The sequence below is a fragment of the Doryrhamphus excisus genome, chromosome 3 (assembly GCF_030265055.1).
Source record: "Doryrhamphus excisus isolate RoL2022-K1 chromosome 3, RoL_Dexc_1.0, whole genome shotgun sequence".
Lineage (NCBI taxonomy): Eukaryota > Metazoa > Chordata > Actinopteri > Syngnathiformes > Syngnathidae > Doryrhamphus > Doryrhamphus excisus.
This window is the reverse complement of record NC_080468.1, coordinates 9,085,645-9,104,159: the sequence shown is the minus strand read 5'-3', so window position 1 is coordinate 9,104,159 and position 18,515 is coordinate 9,085,645. Positions and strand designations below refer to the sequence as shown.

The 18,515-nt window shown below is 41.8% G+C and overlaps 1 protein-coding gene across 5 annotated transcripts; it reads right to left on the bottom strand.

Moving 5' to 3' along the window:
* Window positions 1–500: 500 nt before the first annotated feature.
* On the bottom strand, window positions 501–16,191 carry kif2c (kinesin family member 2C). Of its 5 annotated transcripts, none has more exons than XM_058068639.1 (26): window positions 15,989–16,191; window positions 15,838–15,892; window positions 15,584–15,746; window positions 12,035–12,124; window positions 7,451–7,531; window positions 7,278–7,372; window positions 7,103–7,204; window positions 6,987–7,035; window positions 6,876–6,911; window positions 6,090–6,227; window positions 5,816–5,926; window positions 5,310–5,407; window positions 5,136–5,231; window positions 4,978–5,032; window positions 4,732–4,894; window positions 4,013–4,103; window positions 3,876–3,939; window positions 3,708–3,799; window positions 3,492–3,634; window positions 3,178–3,391; window positions 2,971–3,081; window positions 1,532–1,599; window positions 1,364–1,442; window positions 1,205–1,285; window positions 1,029–1,122; window positions 502–942 (listed from the first exon to the last, which is right to left on the bottom strand). In XM_058068639.1, exons 4-26 carry the CDS (start codon window positions 12,075–12,077, stop codon window positions 881–883), a joined length of 2,166 nt encoding a protein of 721 aa, XP_057924622.1. In that variant the 5' UTR covers window positions 12,078–12,124; window positions 15,584–15,746; window positions 15,838–15,892; window positions 15,989–16,191; the 3' UTR covers window positions 502–880. The 5 variants fall into 5 exon arrangements, with proteins under 5 accessions (XP_057924624.1, XP_057924622.1, XP_057924623.1 ...); XM_058068640.1 differs by having other exon boundaries at window positions 12,035–12,111; XM_058068641.1 differs by lacking the exon at window positions 6,876–6,911 and having other exon boundaries at window positions 501–942.
* Between the last annotated feature and the right edge of the window lie 2,324 nt (window positions 16,192–18,515).

The following is an 18,515-nucleotide window of genomic DNA, read 5'->3' as shown; positions in this document are numbered from 1 at the left end:
GTAAATACACGTGTACACTTGGTTTAGCACCATCTAGCGCCTTGGCAGTCAAACTACAACTGCAACTACATAACTGAATTATAGCAAGTTTTAATCTAAGGTAACGCTGTTCCTTTATTAATTTGCATGATATTCATTAAAAAAATCAAATAAATAACTAGTATTCAGGTAGTCAAAATACACACAAGGGCTGCACAAATCCCACACAAAAAAATTACTCACTGCCCATCCAAAGCTTATTCCTCTCCATATGTGCCGCAGGTTATTTGTGTTAACAGTCCCTTTTCAACTGCCCTTTCTTTAATTGTCAAGTCATTTCACTAGTTTATTTACAGGTTCATTGCAATAAATAAGAATATCATTCAAATACACAGCCGAAGGCTGGGGTTTTTATTATTAGCTATAATTTCAACACTTTAAACCTTTTTGAAAGTGCGACTTCAACCATTTATTTATGCATTTAAGCATTTAGGACCAGCATGTCATGTTACATTGCGTAATCAGACATACAGTTATAAAACGGTTAAAATAAAACATTTGTCAAAAAAAAATAAAGTTACACAATAGTATCAGGCAGATGTAGCAATTAACTTTTGACTATACGAAGTTAGAAACTTTTCACAAAATGTGTACATGACTAAATTGTTCAGACACGAGGAAAATCTTTATTTAGGATACATTTTATGAATTTCACATTTATATATAAAAACCTTAAACTCAAACCAATACCAAAACAGTTGCAATTGTTACCCCCACAGTTGCAGTGTGCTGCAAAATGTATGGAACATTTTAGTTAGTGCTTGCATTCCATTCATTTAATACACAAAACAATAAATCCATCAAGTAATTGCATCTAAAGCCATTGATGTTGATTTACGACTCAGTGGTTGAGCCTTGCCTTTCTCTCGTCTGCTACAGCGGTCTGCAATGCCAGGACAGTGTCTGTTGATGGTGATGATGGAGAGTTAGTATTAATTACAGAGAGGTAGTCCATCACATTCCACACTGATTTCAGGATTTGCACAAACCCAATAACTTCTGAGAGTAGTCCATCAGGTGTGGGAGTCCTGCCTCGATGTTATAAGAAGTTTGCTCCATTGCCTTTACCAGCTCAGTGGCCCTCTGAGAGACAATAGTTAAAAACAATGTGTTCAGACAAATTTTCATTTTCATTTAAAAATGCTGCAAAATGAAGACAGACTACCTGAAGCTCGGCATAAACGTTCTCCTCCAGTTCTGCCACATGGCTTATGGCGTCGTACATGCTCCTGTCCACAACAGCGTCCTATGACACACAAGCCAGAAGTAAAACACCTCTTTAGTGCTTTAGTGTTAGTATTAGCTTGAAGCCGGACATGCTGACCTCCTCTGAAGAGCAGTCGACAGGTTCCTGAACTTTGGCCTCTCCGCTGACTTTGGAATTACCATTCAACTCCTTCACTCTGTTGAACACATGATATCTTGTTTTAAAAACAAAAAACAACACAGTATAACCCCATACAAATATGTAAAATATACTTTTTCAATATACCTGTCAGCGTAACGTAGTGTGTTCATTGTATATTCACATGAAGCCATTCCTGGGGACACCATAGCGATCTGATCAGGAAACGAGGGGAAAAAGCAAGCATGTAATCCACGGTAAAGTCACACACTTTGTATTGCAGACAGCCCATTCAGAAAACAGCAGCACAATCAAATCCATGTCTGTGCCTCCATCCATCCTTCGCTTATCCCAAGTTGGGTTGCGCGGGCAGCAGCCTAAGCAGGAAAGCCCAGACTTCCCTCTCCTGGCCACTTCGCCCAGCTCCTTCCGGCGGATGCCAAGGCATTCCCAGGCCAGTTGGGAGACTCTTGGGAGTCTCTCCAAAGTGGCCTGGGTCTTCCCTGAGGCCTTCTACCGGTTGGACGTGCCTGGAACACCTCCCCAGGGAGGCGCCCGAGAGACATCCTCACCAGATGCCCATGCCACCGAATCTGGCTCCTCTCAAAGCGGAGAGAAAAAATAAAAAAAATCGACCTGTATCTCAAACCTCCAATTTTGACACCCAGATTCCAGCACGCCCATCCAACAGCGACCGGATAGCGCCCATGTCATCACAACAGCAGTATCTGCTAGTGTGCTAACAAAGTAGCGAGGAGGCACTTTAATTCTTCGACCAAATATAATTTATTATTGTGTCTGTAGTTTGTAATGTTCCCCCCGGTATGTCTACAAAAGGTTACCAAGACTTCTCAAAACAAAAGTAGTACAGTTCTACATAGCTCCTAACTACGATGATAATTACCATGTTTTTTAATAACTGACATTTATATCATAACTAAGCATTCTTAGTTATACAGCTTTGTCATTGATTCGTAGTTAGATTAAAGAACACCTGTTTACTACCTTTTAAATACGTTTAACATTAGAGCCTTCTTGACATGAAATAACACCCCTATAGTCACCTTAACACTCGTATTACTCTACAGTTGACTTAAGAGTAAATAAGGCATTTAAAACATGAATAGGACTTGTGCTTGCGTGTGTTTCTAGAAATGTGTTCCCAAAAAGGAGCAGTGTGAGTGGGGAAAGGAAGTGACGTCGGGGGATTCAGAATAAAGTTTCATCTTGCCGTGGGTTATGGCCACAACAGTCTTTTGTGAGATAATTCAAACCTGTAATAAAAAGCCTGTTGCTACGGCGATAAGTGATTCTGTGTGTCAGCGTACATCACAACATTACTGACACCCAGTTACTAATGTAGAATACTACAATGTCTTGTGTGTCTTTTGAATGCCTTATATAACACTAGCTTAAACATGTATAAGATTTGACTAATAATAGGCCGTATTCAACCACACATCAGCATGATTTATTACTTAATAATCTTGAATAACCGTGATAAGAGTGAAGCCGTGAAATTCAAATCCAAAGTGGCGAAGGAGGACTGTATTGCCCTAAGGTTAACATGTGCCATGTTTACATACCATGCAGATCCTGGAATTCTCTCCAATAAAGGAATCCCGAAGGACCTTGGTCAAAGTGCTCATCCTGAAAGGAATGTGATCACTGTTCATGCCAAGTGACCGGATGCACTCCTGTTGTTTAGGAGAAAGAGGAAAGGGTCCTATGATGAAGTTCTTATCTACCAAATGCATGATCCACATGTTATGATTGATTATTGCCTAGTGCACCTTTAGAGCCAAGAGACTGCGGTTGATCTCGGCCGTCTCCACCAAAGTGGCGCGGTCATTGCTGCTGACATCCGTGCCGCGCTCATTGCCGGCCAAGTCGACCAGGGAGAACTTGCCGTGCAGTGTGTTGGTGCGGTTGTTGCGTCTGAGGACAATCTGGAGGACGGCGTGGGAGCGCGAGGAGTTGGCGTTGGCCGAGGTTTGGCCAAATGTCCTAGAAGGAGGAAAAAAGGGAAGCAATGATGTTGATGCAGAACTTGTCTGACTTTGTTTCTGTCAAGGACAGATTTAAGGCGAAAGTCTTCAGCTCGTACCTCGCTGCACTGCCTTGCTGGATCATCTTTATGACCTCATCCGCTGTGGACACATAGACCTCCTCCAGGCCCACGACTTGTACCTGCTGACGCTCGTCCTCCAGCACACGGAGCTTGGCCTTCTTATTTAGCAGGTCATATACCTGGACACAAAAAACAGCAATAGGAATAGAATTAGAACCTGACAGAGAAGCAGAATGAAGAGGTGTTTCTTACTTTGCCGTTGTAGATCTCAAAGAAGCTGACGTAGACAGACAGATCCTGGTCGGCATACCTCCTGCGACCGAGACAGGCGAACACATCCTGAGCTAGAAGGGAGAAAATGTGAAGAATATTATGTCAGGGAATTAAACTAGAATTAATTAGCATTCCTTTGAGTTCTACCTGCTAAAGCGTAGATTCCCTTGGCGCAGTTCTGCTGCTTGCCTGAAAAATCACCTCCCATTGTCTACATGCATAAAAACCAAAGATTTTTCATCAAATCATGTTACAAACGCAATCTTAACGCCCAATTCTCTTACATGCGTCTTCCCACTTCCTGTCTGACCGTAGGCAAAACATGTGGCCATACCACCTTCGAAGATAGACTGCACCAAAGGTTTTGCAGTGAACCTGAAAATCACAAGAGGCATTATTTTTTTTTTTTTATCGAAATTTCCAGTGGGCTGTTTCCAGGACCGCAGGCCACACAGCTAGGAAACCAGGGTTCAATTCCACCCTCAGGCCATCTCTGTGAGGAGTCCTCCCCGTGCATGCGTGGGTTTTCTCTGGGTACTCCGGTTTCCTCCCACATTCCAAAAACATGCTAGGTTAATTGGTGACTCCAAATTGTCCATAGGTATGAATGTGAGTGTGAATGGTTGTTTGTCTATATGTGCCCTGTGATTGGCTGACAACCAGTCCAGGCTGTACCCCGCCTCTCGACCGAAAACAGCTGGGATCGGCTCCAGCACCCCCGCGACCCTTGTGATTGGATAAGCGGTAGAAAATGAATGAATGTTTCCAGGGACTCGCAAACTGCTAATTCAAAATATTCCTGTGCCCCAGTGGGGGTATGGCAGAAAACAAAACACTGAACCACTGCCCTACAACACATTTAATTTTGGCACCTTAATTGCATTTATAAAGAAAACAGACCAAATTTCACAATAATAAAAGCTTTGATTATACAAACAATAAACAGTTTTAAGTTAAATAAAACTGCTCCGGGTTCTCTGGAAAAAAAATGAAATAATAATACCTGTAGACCAAGTCATTGGTGGCTGTTTCATCAAAGGAGTAGTCGAACCGGAAGATTTGATTGTCCAAGTACTTGGTGAGGTCCACTTTCTGCTTTGGCTCGTGGACCAGCAGGCCACCTCTTCCGGGTACAGAGACCACATCGATCTCCTTTCGATTGAGCTCTAGAAACACACAACAAGAGAAAAGGCTCTTCAGGCTTGTGAAAAGGGACGGCAAAGTGACACCGACTGTACATCGTGGATACCTTGCTTGTTCAATGGTCGTTTACGGACACACACGCAAATCCTGTGAGGTTCAATCTGCAAAAATAAATACAAAAATGCAAAAAGATATATAAAACAAAAATTTAAAAAAGGCTCATAACATTTAGTTATTCAAGTTAGTCCTTGAATAAAATCTTACCACATCATCTGTCGATAGAGGGATGATTTCCAGGGTTTCCCTGAAGTCTTGGATCATTTCGTAGAATTTCTGGTTGGGCCGCGACGCCTCTTTGAACTAAGAAGGCAGAGGAAGTGTACATTTTGACTCATACATTTCAATTAAAAATGGGGGACCGAATAGATGACTACCAACCTTGCCCTTCTTGGTCTGAATTTCAGTGGGTTTGACAATGCAAGACAGTCTTTTGTTGCCTTTGTTGAGCTCTTGAGGAGCCACGGTCTTCCTTCTGCCTGAGGAAAAAAAAAAAAAAAAGTTGTCACTGTGACTCAAATGCACTTTGGATCGGCAATACACAAAAGCTGTATTAAAACTCCTACCTTTACAAAGTAGTAAGGAATACTACTCATCCAATACAATAATAATTAAATATTAAGCAAACATCAGTTTGATGCAATACAGTTTTACATCACTGAAAACGGACAGTATAAGTCAGAAGGAAGACCATGGATGTGTCAAGCCTGAGCGCCTGTGTATGTGGTGCTGCATGTGTGGAGACAGCCACGTTCGTGGATATACTTCTAGCCGACTCTTTTGGCATGGTAGCATTTCAAAGTAAACAGAGCTGTCAAATCAATATTGGTAAATATCCCAATTTCTTGGTGCCAGGAAATGCAAATATGGTCATCCCCAATACTGACCTTTAGCAGAGGATGGAGGATTCTTCACCGGTTCATCATTTTCCTTTATAGCCTCTCTGACAAAAGGCAGCGACGTGGCTGCTTTAGCGTCCTTTTGATCATTCCGAATCACTGGACAAGGCAAAAGAGAATTAATATAGGGCTAAAAAGCATTTGTCCTTATTATAGGTCCTCTATTGTGCAAAATGTACTTTTCTCCTCCCAGCATCAAAGCTAAATGTTGGCCATCAAATAATACAAATATGGGCCATACTTCTAGACGATTTCTACCAACCAGAGTTTGTGAGGACCAATGAAGTGGGAGGTCCAGAGGCGACCATCTCAGTTGGTTCGTCCGAAGATGAGCCCCGCTGAGCGACAAGAGCCCGGGACTGGAATCTGCAAGTCTGCCTGACCTGAGGCCGGCTTAAAACTGAAAGGAAAAAAAAAAAAAAAAAAAAATCAAACATAAAAGCAACACCAATGTCTTTCTGAGATTATTACAGAAGCAACAGAATCACACTTGAATAATAATAGATTGAACTTCTATCCACAGGTTTCCCCGGTGACACCCAAAACAAAGCATGTGCAGGTGCATCTCAATAAATAATGAATATAATTTCTGAATAATTCTGACGATTACAGTGACTTTTATAGTGATTTATTTGCACAATAGTCACATTTACTGAGATGCACCTGTGTGTATTGTTGCTTGTCACTTGAGTGTAGGAGGAGGAAGGTGTAAAATCAGTGGTTGCTGGCTACCATTTGCTAGAATTACAACTACATCCCATTTGTGTTTTGCACCAGTGAAGCAGTATTACAGAATCAGTGATTTGCAAGAAGAGCAGTGCTGGCTCTAGGCTTTCTTTGTCCCGATTGTTGTCTTAAATATTACTTGGGTTTGACTTATGTTGCTTATCAAACTTAACACCTCAAACATCCATGAAAACATAAATATTGTACATCTAAAGTGCCTTGGAGGTGGTCAGAGCCTTTCTGATCATGTGGCTGTGGCCCTAAAGAGTTTTTAAGCCAGGATCCAGCCCTGAATAAGAGGGAAGGAGAATACCGAGCTGACCTGACATGTCAGCCTTGGTCACTGCTGTAGTTGAGGCTTTAAAGGGGGAAGCAAGCAATCTGGTCACCAATTCATAATACACATTTAGACAAGTCCAGTTTAATTACGTACAGGAGGGCGGGCCAGGAATCCTCGATGAGCGTAGTCGACCCTCGTACTTCTGAGGAGGGCACAAAAACAATGAAAACATCCACTGTACATGGTGTTGTTTTGGTGTAAACACACACTTTCTCTGGAGGAGGGCTGGGTGGCTGAGCTGGTTTGTTCATGACATCTTGTATTTTGGGCAGCAGCTCTGGATTGAGTATACATAACTCCCCCACATCAACCTGGATCGAAGTGCAAGAAACCGGATTGTCAACTTCTGATGATATAACACACTACTTACATGTTTTGACCGACCTCCTTCCCTCGATACGTATCTAACTCCTTCCACTCAGTCATGACAGTGGACTTGACGTTATCCACAGACTTCACCGTTGCAAGGTGGACGCGGCCTACGTAAACAAGTCAACTTCAGAGCTGACACCTATGATGGCGTCTTAAAGCAGAGCAATATATCATCATCGACTCACCATCGCTGCGACTGATCTGCACCGAATGTCCAACAAGCAGTCGAGACAGCCTGGACTCCATTGTCGCTCTTTCTGGTTGTACTTTAAGAAGAAAGACACAGTGTGCTAGCTTAAACTAATGCTAAAACGATGCTGCTACTGTCAAAACTTATAGCCCCGCTTGAATCGATTAAAAAGCCCGTATTGGCATTGAATCGTCTTCCGGTCTTATTTCTTACTTTACCTTTACCTTTGTCTTTATCGTTATCTTTAATGCGTCACAATTGTTAACCTGTTCTCCGCTCGCACTTCAAAGCCGCTCAAAATTTAAAATGAAGTTATTTCCGAGTGTCAAGCAATCTGATTGGCCGTCGTCATTCTGCTGCTTCTTCTTCGTCTTCTTCTTCTTCTACTCTTTTGATCAAATGTGGCATTAACACCGCCATCTAGTGGATTTATGGAACATAGCAATCTCAATTATGTATACTTGGTAGTACAACAGTAACCATAATAAAAGCAATACAACATATGAATAGCATTTTAATAAAAACGTTATTCACGTAATATTATGTAAATGTGTATTCACATAAAATATATTACACATGCTGCCCTAAATTTTTTTTAAATTTGTGGATCATTATAAACAAACATTGAACGCATCTTTTATGAAGCAGGTCATAAATCATGCAATAAACATATCCAACAAAAAAGCAACAGGAGACAATCCATGCTAATGTAGCCTGAAATGCTAATTATTTTATATTACTAGTCAGTAGTAGTAGTCAGTGCACAGCTTATTTACTTGTATTATGTTTACCATATTGCAGCAATACAAGTGTAAAGGTGACTCTAGGGGTGCTATGTCATGTTTAGAGGGCTCTAATAATGAAAAAAATAAAATATAATAAAATAATATAATAAAAAACATATTTAGAAGGTGAAATCCGGGCCTGTTTCAGTGAACATATTTTTAGTCAAGAATTATTTTCTGACTGTTTAAGTGAAATTGGACAATTTCCCATATCGCACCTGATGATATCGGCACCATGTTGTTTTCTTCCCCCATTCTGTGGCCGCTCCCCATGACATCAAGAAGCAAGGACAGCTGGAGACTGACCCATAATTCAGTTCTGCATGTGAGGCTTCCCATTACCCCCTGTCAAATCCCCCTCCAAAGTCTAAACACTCCTTTGTGTCAACACCCTCTCATGCCCCCGACAAACTATATACAAGCAGGTATACACACTTCCCGCAAGTGACGTATGACATATCAAAGGTTTAATAAACAGCTCGGGTTGAACACACACACCCTTGGACCCCCTCCTCCCATCAGCAAAGCATGAAAAATAAACAGATCACTGTGGGCTCGGCCATTTGGTGGGTCTGGCCTGCGGATGACTGGGTGGCCCAGGGCTGCTCGGTGTGAGGCCTGGGATGGAGCCACAACTGTTTCCTGTGAGCTGCCCAACCCCCAGAGCCTCTCCGCAACTGGCTTGGTGGGTGGCATTCCCCTCCACCACCCTCCCGCTGCCCCCCAACTCCCACACAGCACCCCCCCCCCATTTCTCTTCACTTCCCATCCACTAGCTCAAAGCTAAACCTGCTCTCGTGGCAATGGATGTAATTAAAGTCGTTTTTATCTGTATACACAGTTGCATCAAATAAGTATTTTGATAAATCGGTTGTCAGCGTCTCTTAAAGTGAAATGATGGAACGAAGGTGAGTGAGCTTACATATGGAGCCTCATATTTTCCACAGGTAGTGTGCTATTTGGACAAAAAAAAAACATCGGAAAAGCTGTAATCATGGCCATTACAGTGAAACCATTCACTTTACAGGTCATTTCATAATAAGTGGAAATGTATCTATCTGGATATATTCGCAAATATATTCTGGATATATTACGTAAAAATTAGGAAAAGGTTTAAAAAGTTCAACAGATTATTCATTCATTCATTTTCTACCACTTTTCCTCACGAGGGTCGAGGCGAGGTACACCCTGGACTGGTTGCCATGCAGCCAATCACAGGGCACATATAGACAAACAACCATTCACACTCACATTAATACCTATGGACAATTTAGAGTCGCCAATTAACCTAGCATGTTTTTGGAATGTGGGAGGAAACCGGAGTACCTGGAGAAAACCCACGCATGCACGGGGAGAACATGCAAACTCCACACAGAGATGTTCAATAGATTATGAAAAACCTTAAAACATTAATATCATTTTTTTGTCTTTCAGTTATCCCTGTCAGGGATCACAACTGCAAGTCAATCCTATGCAGAGATTTTGCTTTGTTTTAACCCCAGACGCCCTCCTGACGCAACCTCCCATTTGTTCAGGCTTGGGACTGGCTTTGGACATCTCAAATGGCTCGCAGTAGGGGGCCCTTGCCGGGAATCGTACCCCCAGTGTCTTAAAAAAAAAGGGGTGTACCATTATGTATGTACCATTACACCAGCAGGGTAATGTTATTCAGAAATAATGTTTTCAACTTCATATTGTGTGGGACATTCATATTTCTGTTGTTGATAAAGTCGTTTTCATGACACCTGTTGGTTTGCATGCAGAAATAAAACTTGAATATAGGCTTTTTTGAAAAATATTATTTTCTATTCAACCATCACACCAGTGGCATGGGTTCGAATCTCCGTTCATCTTTGTGTGGCATTTGCATGCATGAGTTAGGTACTCCGGTTTGCTCCCACATTCCAAAAACATGCATGTTAGGTTCACTGGAGACTCTGAATGCGAATGTGATGGTTGTTTGTCTATATGTGCACTCGCCTCTTGTCCAAAGTCAGCTGGGATAGGCTCTAGCATCCCCCTGTGATTGTCATGAGGACAGATGGATGGATAAATGGATCACAGTAAGACTCCCTATGCAAGGAGGGAAATCCTGCTGGTCCACATGTGTCAAAGGTAAACAGAATTTCCAGGAAGGAAATAAATCATTTTGATTTTTGAGTCTATCAGCTGAATCCTTGTCTCAATCACAAGATCCCCCTCAGATGCCAAAATCTGGAACGGAAACCGAGCCTTGTAAATATAATAAACATCACTGAATCATGTAGGCTGCGCCCTCTTGAGTGTACTTTAAGTCTCATTAGCAACAGTGTGAGCCACATGTGTTGCTGGAGCTTTGCAGCACGTTCAGGTGGGATTTCACAAGAACTTGAAGTAGGCACCTTATTAGTGTCATTTGAACCATCCACGAGAGACGGCCAGCATGTGTTTCCACTCATGAGGTTCAAACCAAAGATGAAATAAAACGTTTATGCGAACCAGCTTGAGTTTCCATGCAGACAAACCTGCGACAGCCAGCCTGCCACACGACTTGTGCAGATAAGATTTTGTGGGAGAATACTTGAGCGGTAATCTGCCTAATGACTGTGCAATCATTGGAAAAGAAGCTGGGTGAAAAAAAGGCGGCAATGTTAGTGTTGGTGGTTTGACGTGATAGAAGGACGGGGGTGCCGTTGTATCTGTTGGCCCTGAGTTTGTTTGACTGCTTCCCCCCTTTTTTCCATCTGTAAAATGCATACTTTTTTCCACTCAATGTAAAGAAAATTGGCTCTGTTACGCTGTGCAGACTAAATAAACACACATGCATTCGTTAGGTGAGCTCCACAAACTGACAAACCACCCAGGAAGCTTGATGCTTCCCATCAACGTTTGTGTTGTTGTTGAGCAACATGTTGGACAACTTCTACGTGTTACTCAGAAGTGCAACTTCCTACTTTCTGAAGGGTACATATTTATTTTTAACACATTTTAAGTTACATATAACAGCAGGTGATCACCTCAATTGAAAACCAAAAATAATGATATTTCATTGATTATTTCAATTTTGACCTTAGCACAGTGTGGCCTGGGAGCCAACTGCTGCTGTTAAAAAATATATAATTTAACAAGAAAACAAAATGAAAATAGCAGCAGCAAATACAATCAGAATAAGCTCAAAATATTATACATGGAAAAAAATTGTAATCTAATGAGAAAAAGTCATAAGAATAATATTAGGAGGTCAAATAACATCATTTTACTTAAGAAGTTCAGGGTGGCTTGGTTTCAGGAGGCGTGGTAAAACTGCCCCTTTGTGATGTCACAGAGGGCCGGACATCCTTATATGGGTGTGTTTGTAAGCCAGATAAGCTCTCTGCCCTCCCCCAAGCTCTGCTCCTCTGTTTACTTGCTAGCAATGGCTCGTATGGGAAAGTTGTTGTTTACAATTCCTAAAGATGCCAGCATCAGGCACAATTGGTTGGAGTTTCTGATTCCCTACTAGCTAAAGAAATGGAATCTGTCATTTCGGCATTTCACACTGGATTGTTTTGTGAACATGGGCTACTATGCAGCTGGACTAGCCAACAAACCTTCCACTTGGTCAGAAGAGCAAGCAGGAAGTAACAATTGATCAGTGTCCTAACTGTGTTTATTTTGTATAAGTCATGGAGCAAAAGTGGTTGTCTGTGTAGCATTATAGAGTGTGCATTAAGGGGAGTAGGGTGGCTAATAGCTGTTTCCCACCACAATTAGTGGTCACATTCGTTTACCAATGCTGTAGAAAACCGCTAACACAAAATGCTAAAGCTACTTACCATTGAGAGACGTCATGAAGTAACCTCTTTTCTTGAGAAACATCGTACTGTCCAGTCTCTACTTCCGGATTGGAAACCTGCAACAAAAGCCTGTTACGGAGTCAAACATTACAGGAACATTACTGACACCTAGTGACCAGTGTAGAATACTACGTAGCATCAGCTATTCTTTTTCTTTTTCCTGATTTTGGAGTCGCCAGAGTGGATTTTTTTTTGTATTATTATGTATTTTAGTTAATTTAGCCATTTTTATGCCTTAAAATTCTTAATGTAGGGGAAAAATTGACTAACAATAGGCTGTGTTGAAACACAACACAATATATTTGTTAAAAACTGTGATAAAGTTGGAACAACATTGGACCGGTGATGGGACACTCTGACTTATCACGTCACAGTGATATGTCATGTCTGTATCTGAGTGACGGACACTTGGCAAGCCTACTTTTAAGTTGGTTTTCTTACTTTTAAAGTGGTATATTGTATCCAATTTATATGGAGTGGTATATTGTATCCAATTTATATGGAGTGGTATATTGTATTCATTATTAAGTCATAAAAACCCTGAATTTCAAAAGCGAGTGCATCTCTCTCAAAAGTGAAGCAATCAAGTGAAGGGAAAGATCGATTTTTATCCCATTTGGTCTTAATAGACATTTAAAAAGTCAATTTTTCATAATAGGGGACCTTTGAAAAGAAAAAGAATGAAAAAGGTTTTTTTTATACTTTGGAGCCTGGAAATATTAGTATAGGAGTATATACTAATACTATAGGAGTAAAATAACTAAGATCTTGAGCCGATTGCTGACCGCAGAGCCACCTGCTTTGCTGCATAGCGGGGTGTGGCCACTAGAGGGAGCTGAAGCTACAAGAGAAGAGCATTAACCTGAGTTAAACACTTGTGTGTCCTTTTCACTGACCGGTCTCATTGATTCATGACTAAACCTTGTGTGTGTCCAAGCAGACAAGCAGCCAAACAGCATGGAACAGTCTGGAACGTTCTCTCATTAGAGCACATTAGTATTGGCGGCACACACTGAAACACGACCATTTTGGTTCCAAGAGCATCATGAAAGAAAAGCTGCTATATATACTAAGCATACTCTTCAAACACATCATTTAAAAGGCAGAGGATGGAGCGCTCAAGAAGAAGCTTATTCACCTTTGAGCTGGGGCACAGAGACCTGCGGCTGTGCCAGCGGCCACCTAGGTTTGCCCAGCTGGCGAATTTGATCCGTTTCTTCATGTCTTAATTTTGTTTATTTATTAGGTCTGTGTAGCAAAAATGTGTGGTTAGTAGTACACACAGCTGCATGGCACCACAGGAATGGCTTGTGTGTGTGTGTGTGTGTGTACAGGATCACAGTACCGCCATTTCTTGCCACTGGCAGCAGGCCCTTCAAACAATTTAGTATCCAAGCTTTATTTATTTATGACATTAATAAAATAACTTTACTACAGGAAGAAGGCATAATTGCATATTAGCTCTTTGTTTATGCTGTGTTTGGCAGCAAATAGAACTTTTTCGGTGCTATCGCGGTTTTTACCAGTCAGCAGTAGCACTAATACTGTAATGATTTTATTTAAAAATTTTCATTTTCTACCGCTTTTCCTCACAAGGGGTGCTGGAGCCTATCCCAGCTGTCTTCGGGCGAGAGGCGGGGTACACCCTGGACTGGTCAGCAGCCAATCACAGGGCACATTTAGACAAACCGCCTGTGATTTTGATGCAATCGATCATTAGAATCATTGGAAATTTGATATCGATTAGCCAGTTTCAGGCAAAATTGACCTCGAGCAGGCATTCATATAATCTTTAATGAGAGCACCAACTGGAACCGCAACCTAAACATAGCACTAAAATGTGTTAAAGTGTGTTTTTGAAATGAATTCTTTAAACGCGCCACTGTAACGCCCCCACTTTTTTTTTTTTTTATTAGTGACCACAGCAGAGAGGCCATCTGTTTGCACTAGTATAGTGATGAGTGCAACATGTGGCCCCCCAAAATTTCACAAAGTAAATCCCCTTATAGGGTTTTTAACCTCCCTTTCCTTTACTCCACTAAAGAACACAATATTGACTTGATATTAATTATAACCTATGTAGCTCTGATTATTGATTTTAAAATCCAAATTGTTTCTCAAAACTAGAAAACGTCTGGAACACATCAGCTTGTATTGCAATCAGAGTTGAACTATGTATATTTATGACTTTTTTAATGATCGTGGCTTAGTGAACACACAAATGACCTAATACATTTTGAAACATCCACCAGAATCATAAAATCCAAATATCTTTGCAGCAACATATTGAAGTGGAAGCTTCAGAGTGCAGCCAAGTTGTATTCTCCACGCTTCATCAACAAACTATTCCACATCCTTGACAGAATTGGGAACATAAAGTTGACCTTTTGCATCCCTGAAATGCAGACTGGACAGTCACAGAGCAGCACGGAACGAGTGCTGTATCCAACTCAATACAACATGCTGAATTCCTTGACCTTTTTGATATATTCATTCATTCATTCATTTTCTATACTGCTTATCCTCACTAGAGTCCGGGCATGCTGGAGCCTATCCCAGCTGTCTTTGGGCGAGAGACCCTGGACTGGTCGCCAACCAATCACAGGGCACACAAATAACCATTCATATGGACAATTTGGAGTCACCAATTAACCTAACATGCATGTTTTGGGATGTGGGGGGAGAGGGAGATAGGATGTAGCAGCCCCTTTTTTTATATACCGTATTTTCTGAACTATAAGTCGCTCCGGAGTATAAGTCGCACAAGGCCAAAAATGCATAATTAGGTAGAAAAAAACATACATCAGTCGCACTGGAGTATAAGTCGCATTTTTATGCAGGTAACTTATTTTACAAACTACTTGACCAAAACAGACATTACGTCCTCTTGGAAGGCAAGTTCTAACAATAAAAGAATAGAGAACAGGTTGAATAGGTGTAAGATATGCTAACACAATGTCCAGTGTTTATGTTACATAAACAGTTTTTTTCATTTATAAGTCGCTCTCTGTGTGGAGTTTGCATGTTCTCTCCGTGCATGCGTGGGTTTTCTCCGGATACTCCGGTTTCCTCCCACATTCCAAAAACATGCTTGGTTAATTGGCCACTCCAAATTGTCCATAGGTATGAATGTGAGTGTGAATGGTTGTTTGTCTATATGTGCCCTGTGATTGGCTGACAACCAGTCCAGGCTGTACCCCGCCTCTCGACCGAAAACAGCTGGGATCGGCTCCAGCACCCCCGCGACCCTTGTGATTGGATAAGCGGTAGAAAATGAATGAATGTTTCCAGGGACTCGCAAACTGCTAATTCAAAATATTCCTGTGCCCCAGTGGGGGTATGGCAGAAAACAAAAAACTGAACCACTGCCCTACAACACATTTAATTTTGGCACCTTAATTGCATTTATAAAGAAAACAGACCAAATTTCACAATAATAAAAGCTTTGATTATACAAACAATAAACAGTTTTAAGTTAAATAAAACTGCTCCGGTTTCTCTGGAAAAAAAATGAAATAATAACAATACCTGTAGACCAAGTCATTGGTGGCTGTTTCATCAAAGGAGTAGTCGAACCGGAAGATTTGATTGTCCAAGTACTTGGTGAGGTCCACTTTCTGCTTTGGCTCGTGGACCAGCAGGCCACCTCTTCCGGGTACAGAGACCACATCGATCTCCTTTCGATTGAGCTCTAGAAACACACAACAAGAGAAAAGGCTCTTCAGGCTTGTGAAAAGGGACAAAGGGACAGCAAAGTGACACCGACTGTATATCGTGGATACCTTGCTTGTTCAGGGGTCGTTTACGGACACACACGCAAATCCTGTGAGGTTCAATCTGCAAAAATAAACACGAAAATGCAAAAAGATATATAAAACAAAAATTTAAAAAAGGCTCATAACATTTAGTTGTGGTCCTTGAATAAAATCTTACCACATCATCTGTCGATAGAGGGATGATTTCCAGGGTTTCCCTGAAGTCTTGAAGTCCTCCCCGTGCATGCGTGGGTTTTCTCCGGGTACTCCGGTTTCCTCCCACATTCCAAAAAACATGCTAGGTTAATTGGCCACTCCAAATTGTCCATAGGTATGAATGTGAGTGTGAATGGTTGTTTGTCTATATGTGCCCTGTGATTGGCTGGTGACCAGTCCAGGGTGTACCCCGCCTCTCGCCCCGAAGACAGCTGGGATAGGCTCCAGCACCCCCGCGACCCTCGTGAGGAAAAAGCGGTAGAAAATGAATGAATGTAAGTCGCTCTGGTGTATAAGTCGCAGGAACAGCCAACCTATGAAAAAAAGTGTGACTTATAGTCCAGTAAATACGGTATATATTTGCTATTTAAAAAGGTCATTACGGTTCTTTTTTTGTTGTCTCACTAACCGTGTTCCGTTAAAATTTGCAATGCAATTGTAACAAAGCAAAACTGTTCTTGTAAAACAATCATACAGTTCACTCGTACTGCATCACAAAGCTGCTGAACAGGACAGGTTCATAAAAAAAATTGATGTGGTCATCAGCCATTGTTATGCCCTTATACAAAACAGACTCCATATTTTACACTTTCTGCATATCAGATGTATCATATGCTTTGGTGAAGATAGCAGAACAAGAACAAAGGAAGCCACAGTGTGCCCATGAAAGACGTTACCAGTGGATATGTATTGTTTCAAGCCTATTGGAGTCTTCAGTGCATGTGAAGAAATGAAAAAGCCACACTCATGCATGGTGTCAATTACAGTTTTGCCCAAATAGAATAATGCCGGCCTCATTGCTCCACGGCCTGGCCTGGTCCTCCTCTTTCTCTTCCTCCTCCTCCTCCTCCTCCTCCTCCTCTTCACCACATGAAATGTCTGTGCATGCCAGCCTAGCATTGAGCCTTCATTAGCTTTTACTACCCCACTTGGATGTGTTTAGCTTTGCTTGCCACCCCCTCCCCACACTCTTTCTGACTTGTCTGTCTAATTACCAACCCCTCCGTCTTTTGCCTGCTTTTTGGGGTGGGAGGAAAAACCCCTCGATGCCATGCCACCGTATTATTACACTGCGGCTGCAATTGAAGAGCCCCTAAACTGTAAAGAGCATACACACAGTGGGGGTCCTGAGACACATGGACACACACACACACACATGCGAGTCAATGCACAATGATCCAGCGTCACGTCTGGTGCTCAAAAGTGTTATCGTTTGAACTAAACAAACCGCTTATAAACACGCTGGGCCCTCAGCCTTACGAGGCTCATATTTAGAGCCTTCTGTAAACAGCCCAGCACAGAATGAATCAATTAAAAGGGCATTACGCCGGTTCCTGTTTATTTAAAACATGTTTACACTGCATGGACCCTCCCGCCTGTCTGCATGATTGCTGGATTCCTCCTCCTCCTTCCAGCCTGGTCACGGCCAAGGTATATCAACACACACACACACACACACAGGACGTAGATTGCAAACACATTTGTTATGCTGAGGAACACTTTTGAGTATATATTGATTTCCTTCTTCCGCATGTTGATTAGAAGGTGCAATCACAGCATGAAAGAAATGGCTGAGTGGGAAGAAAGAGGGGAATTTTATGATTGAGCAAGTAAATCAAAAAGAGCAGAAAAGTTGAGCAGAAAGCAATAAAGAAAAAAAAAGCCACAATGTTGACAGTCATTGCATGTAGTTTCTTGTCACTGTATTCTTGTCTGTATGTCACCAATTACCGCTCAGACATTATTATGAAATACAATGGTGGCCTGACTGTTCAGTGCATCATAACATGGGTCTACAGTATAGATCTCTGCTTTTCTGAGGGGTTATGTTCCAAGACCACCCGCGAATGGCGTAAATCTGCAGTCAGTTGAGATGCTCGTAAAAATGTCTTTGTTTGACACATGGCTCACTTCTACCCCTCTAAACTCTTGACGTTGACGTTCTCCTCCAAGTTTGTGACTGCTGCAATTATTAGATTTGATTATATTTCTTCGACCCTCCCTTGCCTCTCTCCAATATGCCTCATACATTTCTTAAACACATTTTAAAGTATGAAGTATACGTATATGTACTCACCACCGTCCATTTTCTTAGCTGCATATCTTCATTAGGGTCGCGGAGGTATGCTGGAGCCTATCCCAGCTGACTTCAAGAGAGAGGCGGGGTACACCCTGGATTGGTCGCCGCCCAGTGTACTCACCACTAATGAATGATAATTTAAGATGATCAATAAACAGATAGAATCTGAGTTTCACTTCTGTGCCTCACAGCAACTATGGTGAGTTCAAGGACTACAGAACAATATCAGTGAGGCATAAACATGTAAAAATTGTGGACTTGGCCCTGAGTTTGACACGTGTGGAGTCAGCCATGGCATGTCTGACATGACACAGGGAAAGGTTATCCTCCCATTCCGTGTGGAAGTGGTAAGTCTTTGGCTTCTTCCTTTGTCCTTCTTCCTCACTCCATTTGAACCCCTTACTTAAGT

What these genes read in the sequence shown, in the direction of transcription:
- kif2c (XM_058068639.1), bottom strand. Translation starts at nt 12,077, where the DNA reads ATGTTTCTCAAGAAAAGAGGTTACTTCATGACGTCTCTCAATG. An exon ending in TTGAGATCTACAACGGCAAA is followed by an intron (nt 3,635 to 3,707) that starts GTAAGAAACACC and finishes TTTTGTGTCCAG; the next exon opens with GTATATGACCTGCTAAATAA. An exon ending in GCAGTCTCTTGGCTCTAAAG is followed by an intron (nt 3,082 to 3,177) that starts GTGCACTAGGCA and finishes CCTAAACAACAG; the next exon opens with GAGTGCATCCGGTCACTTGG.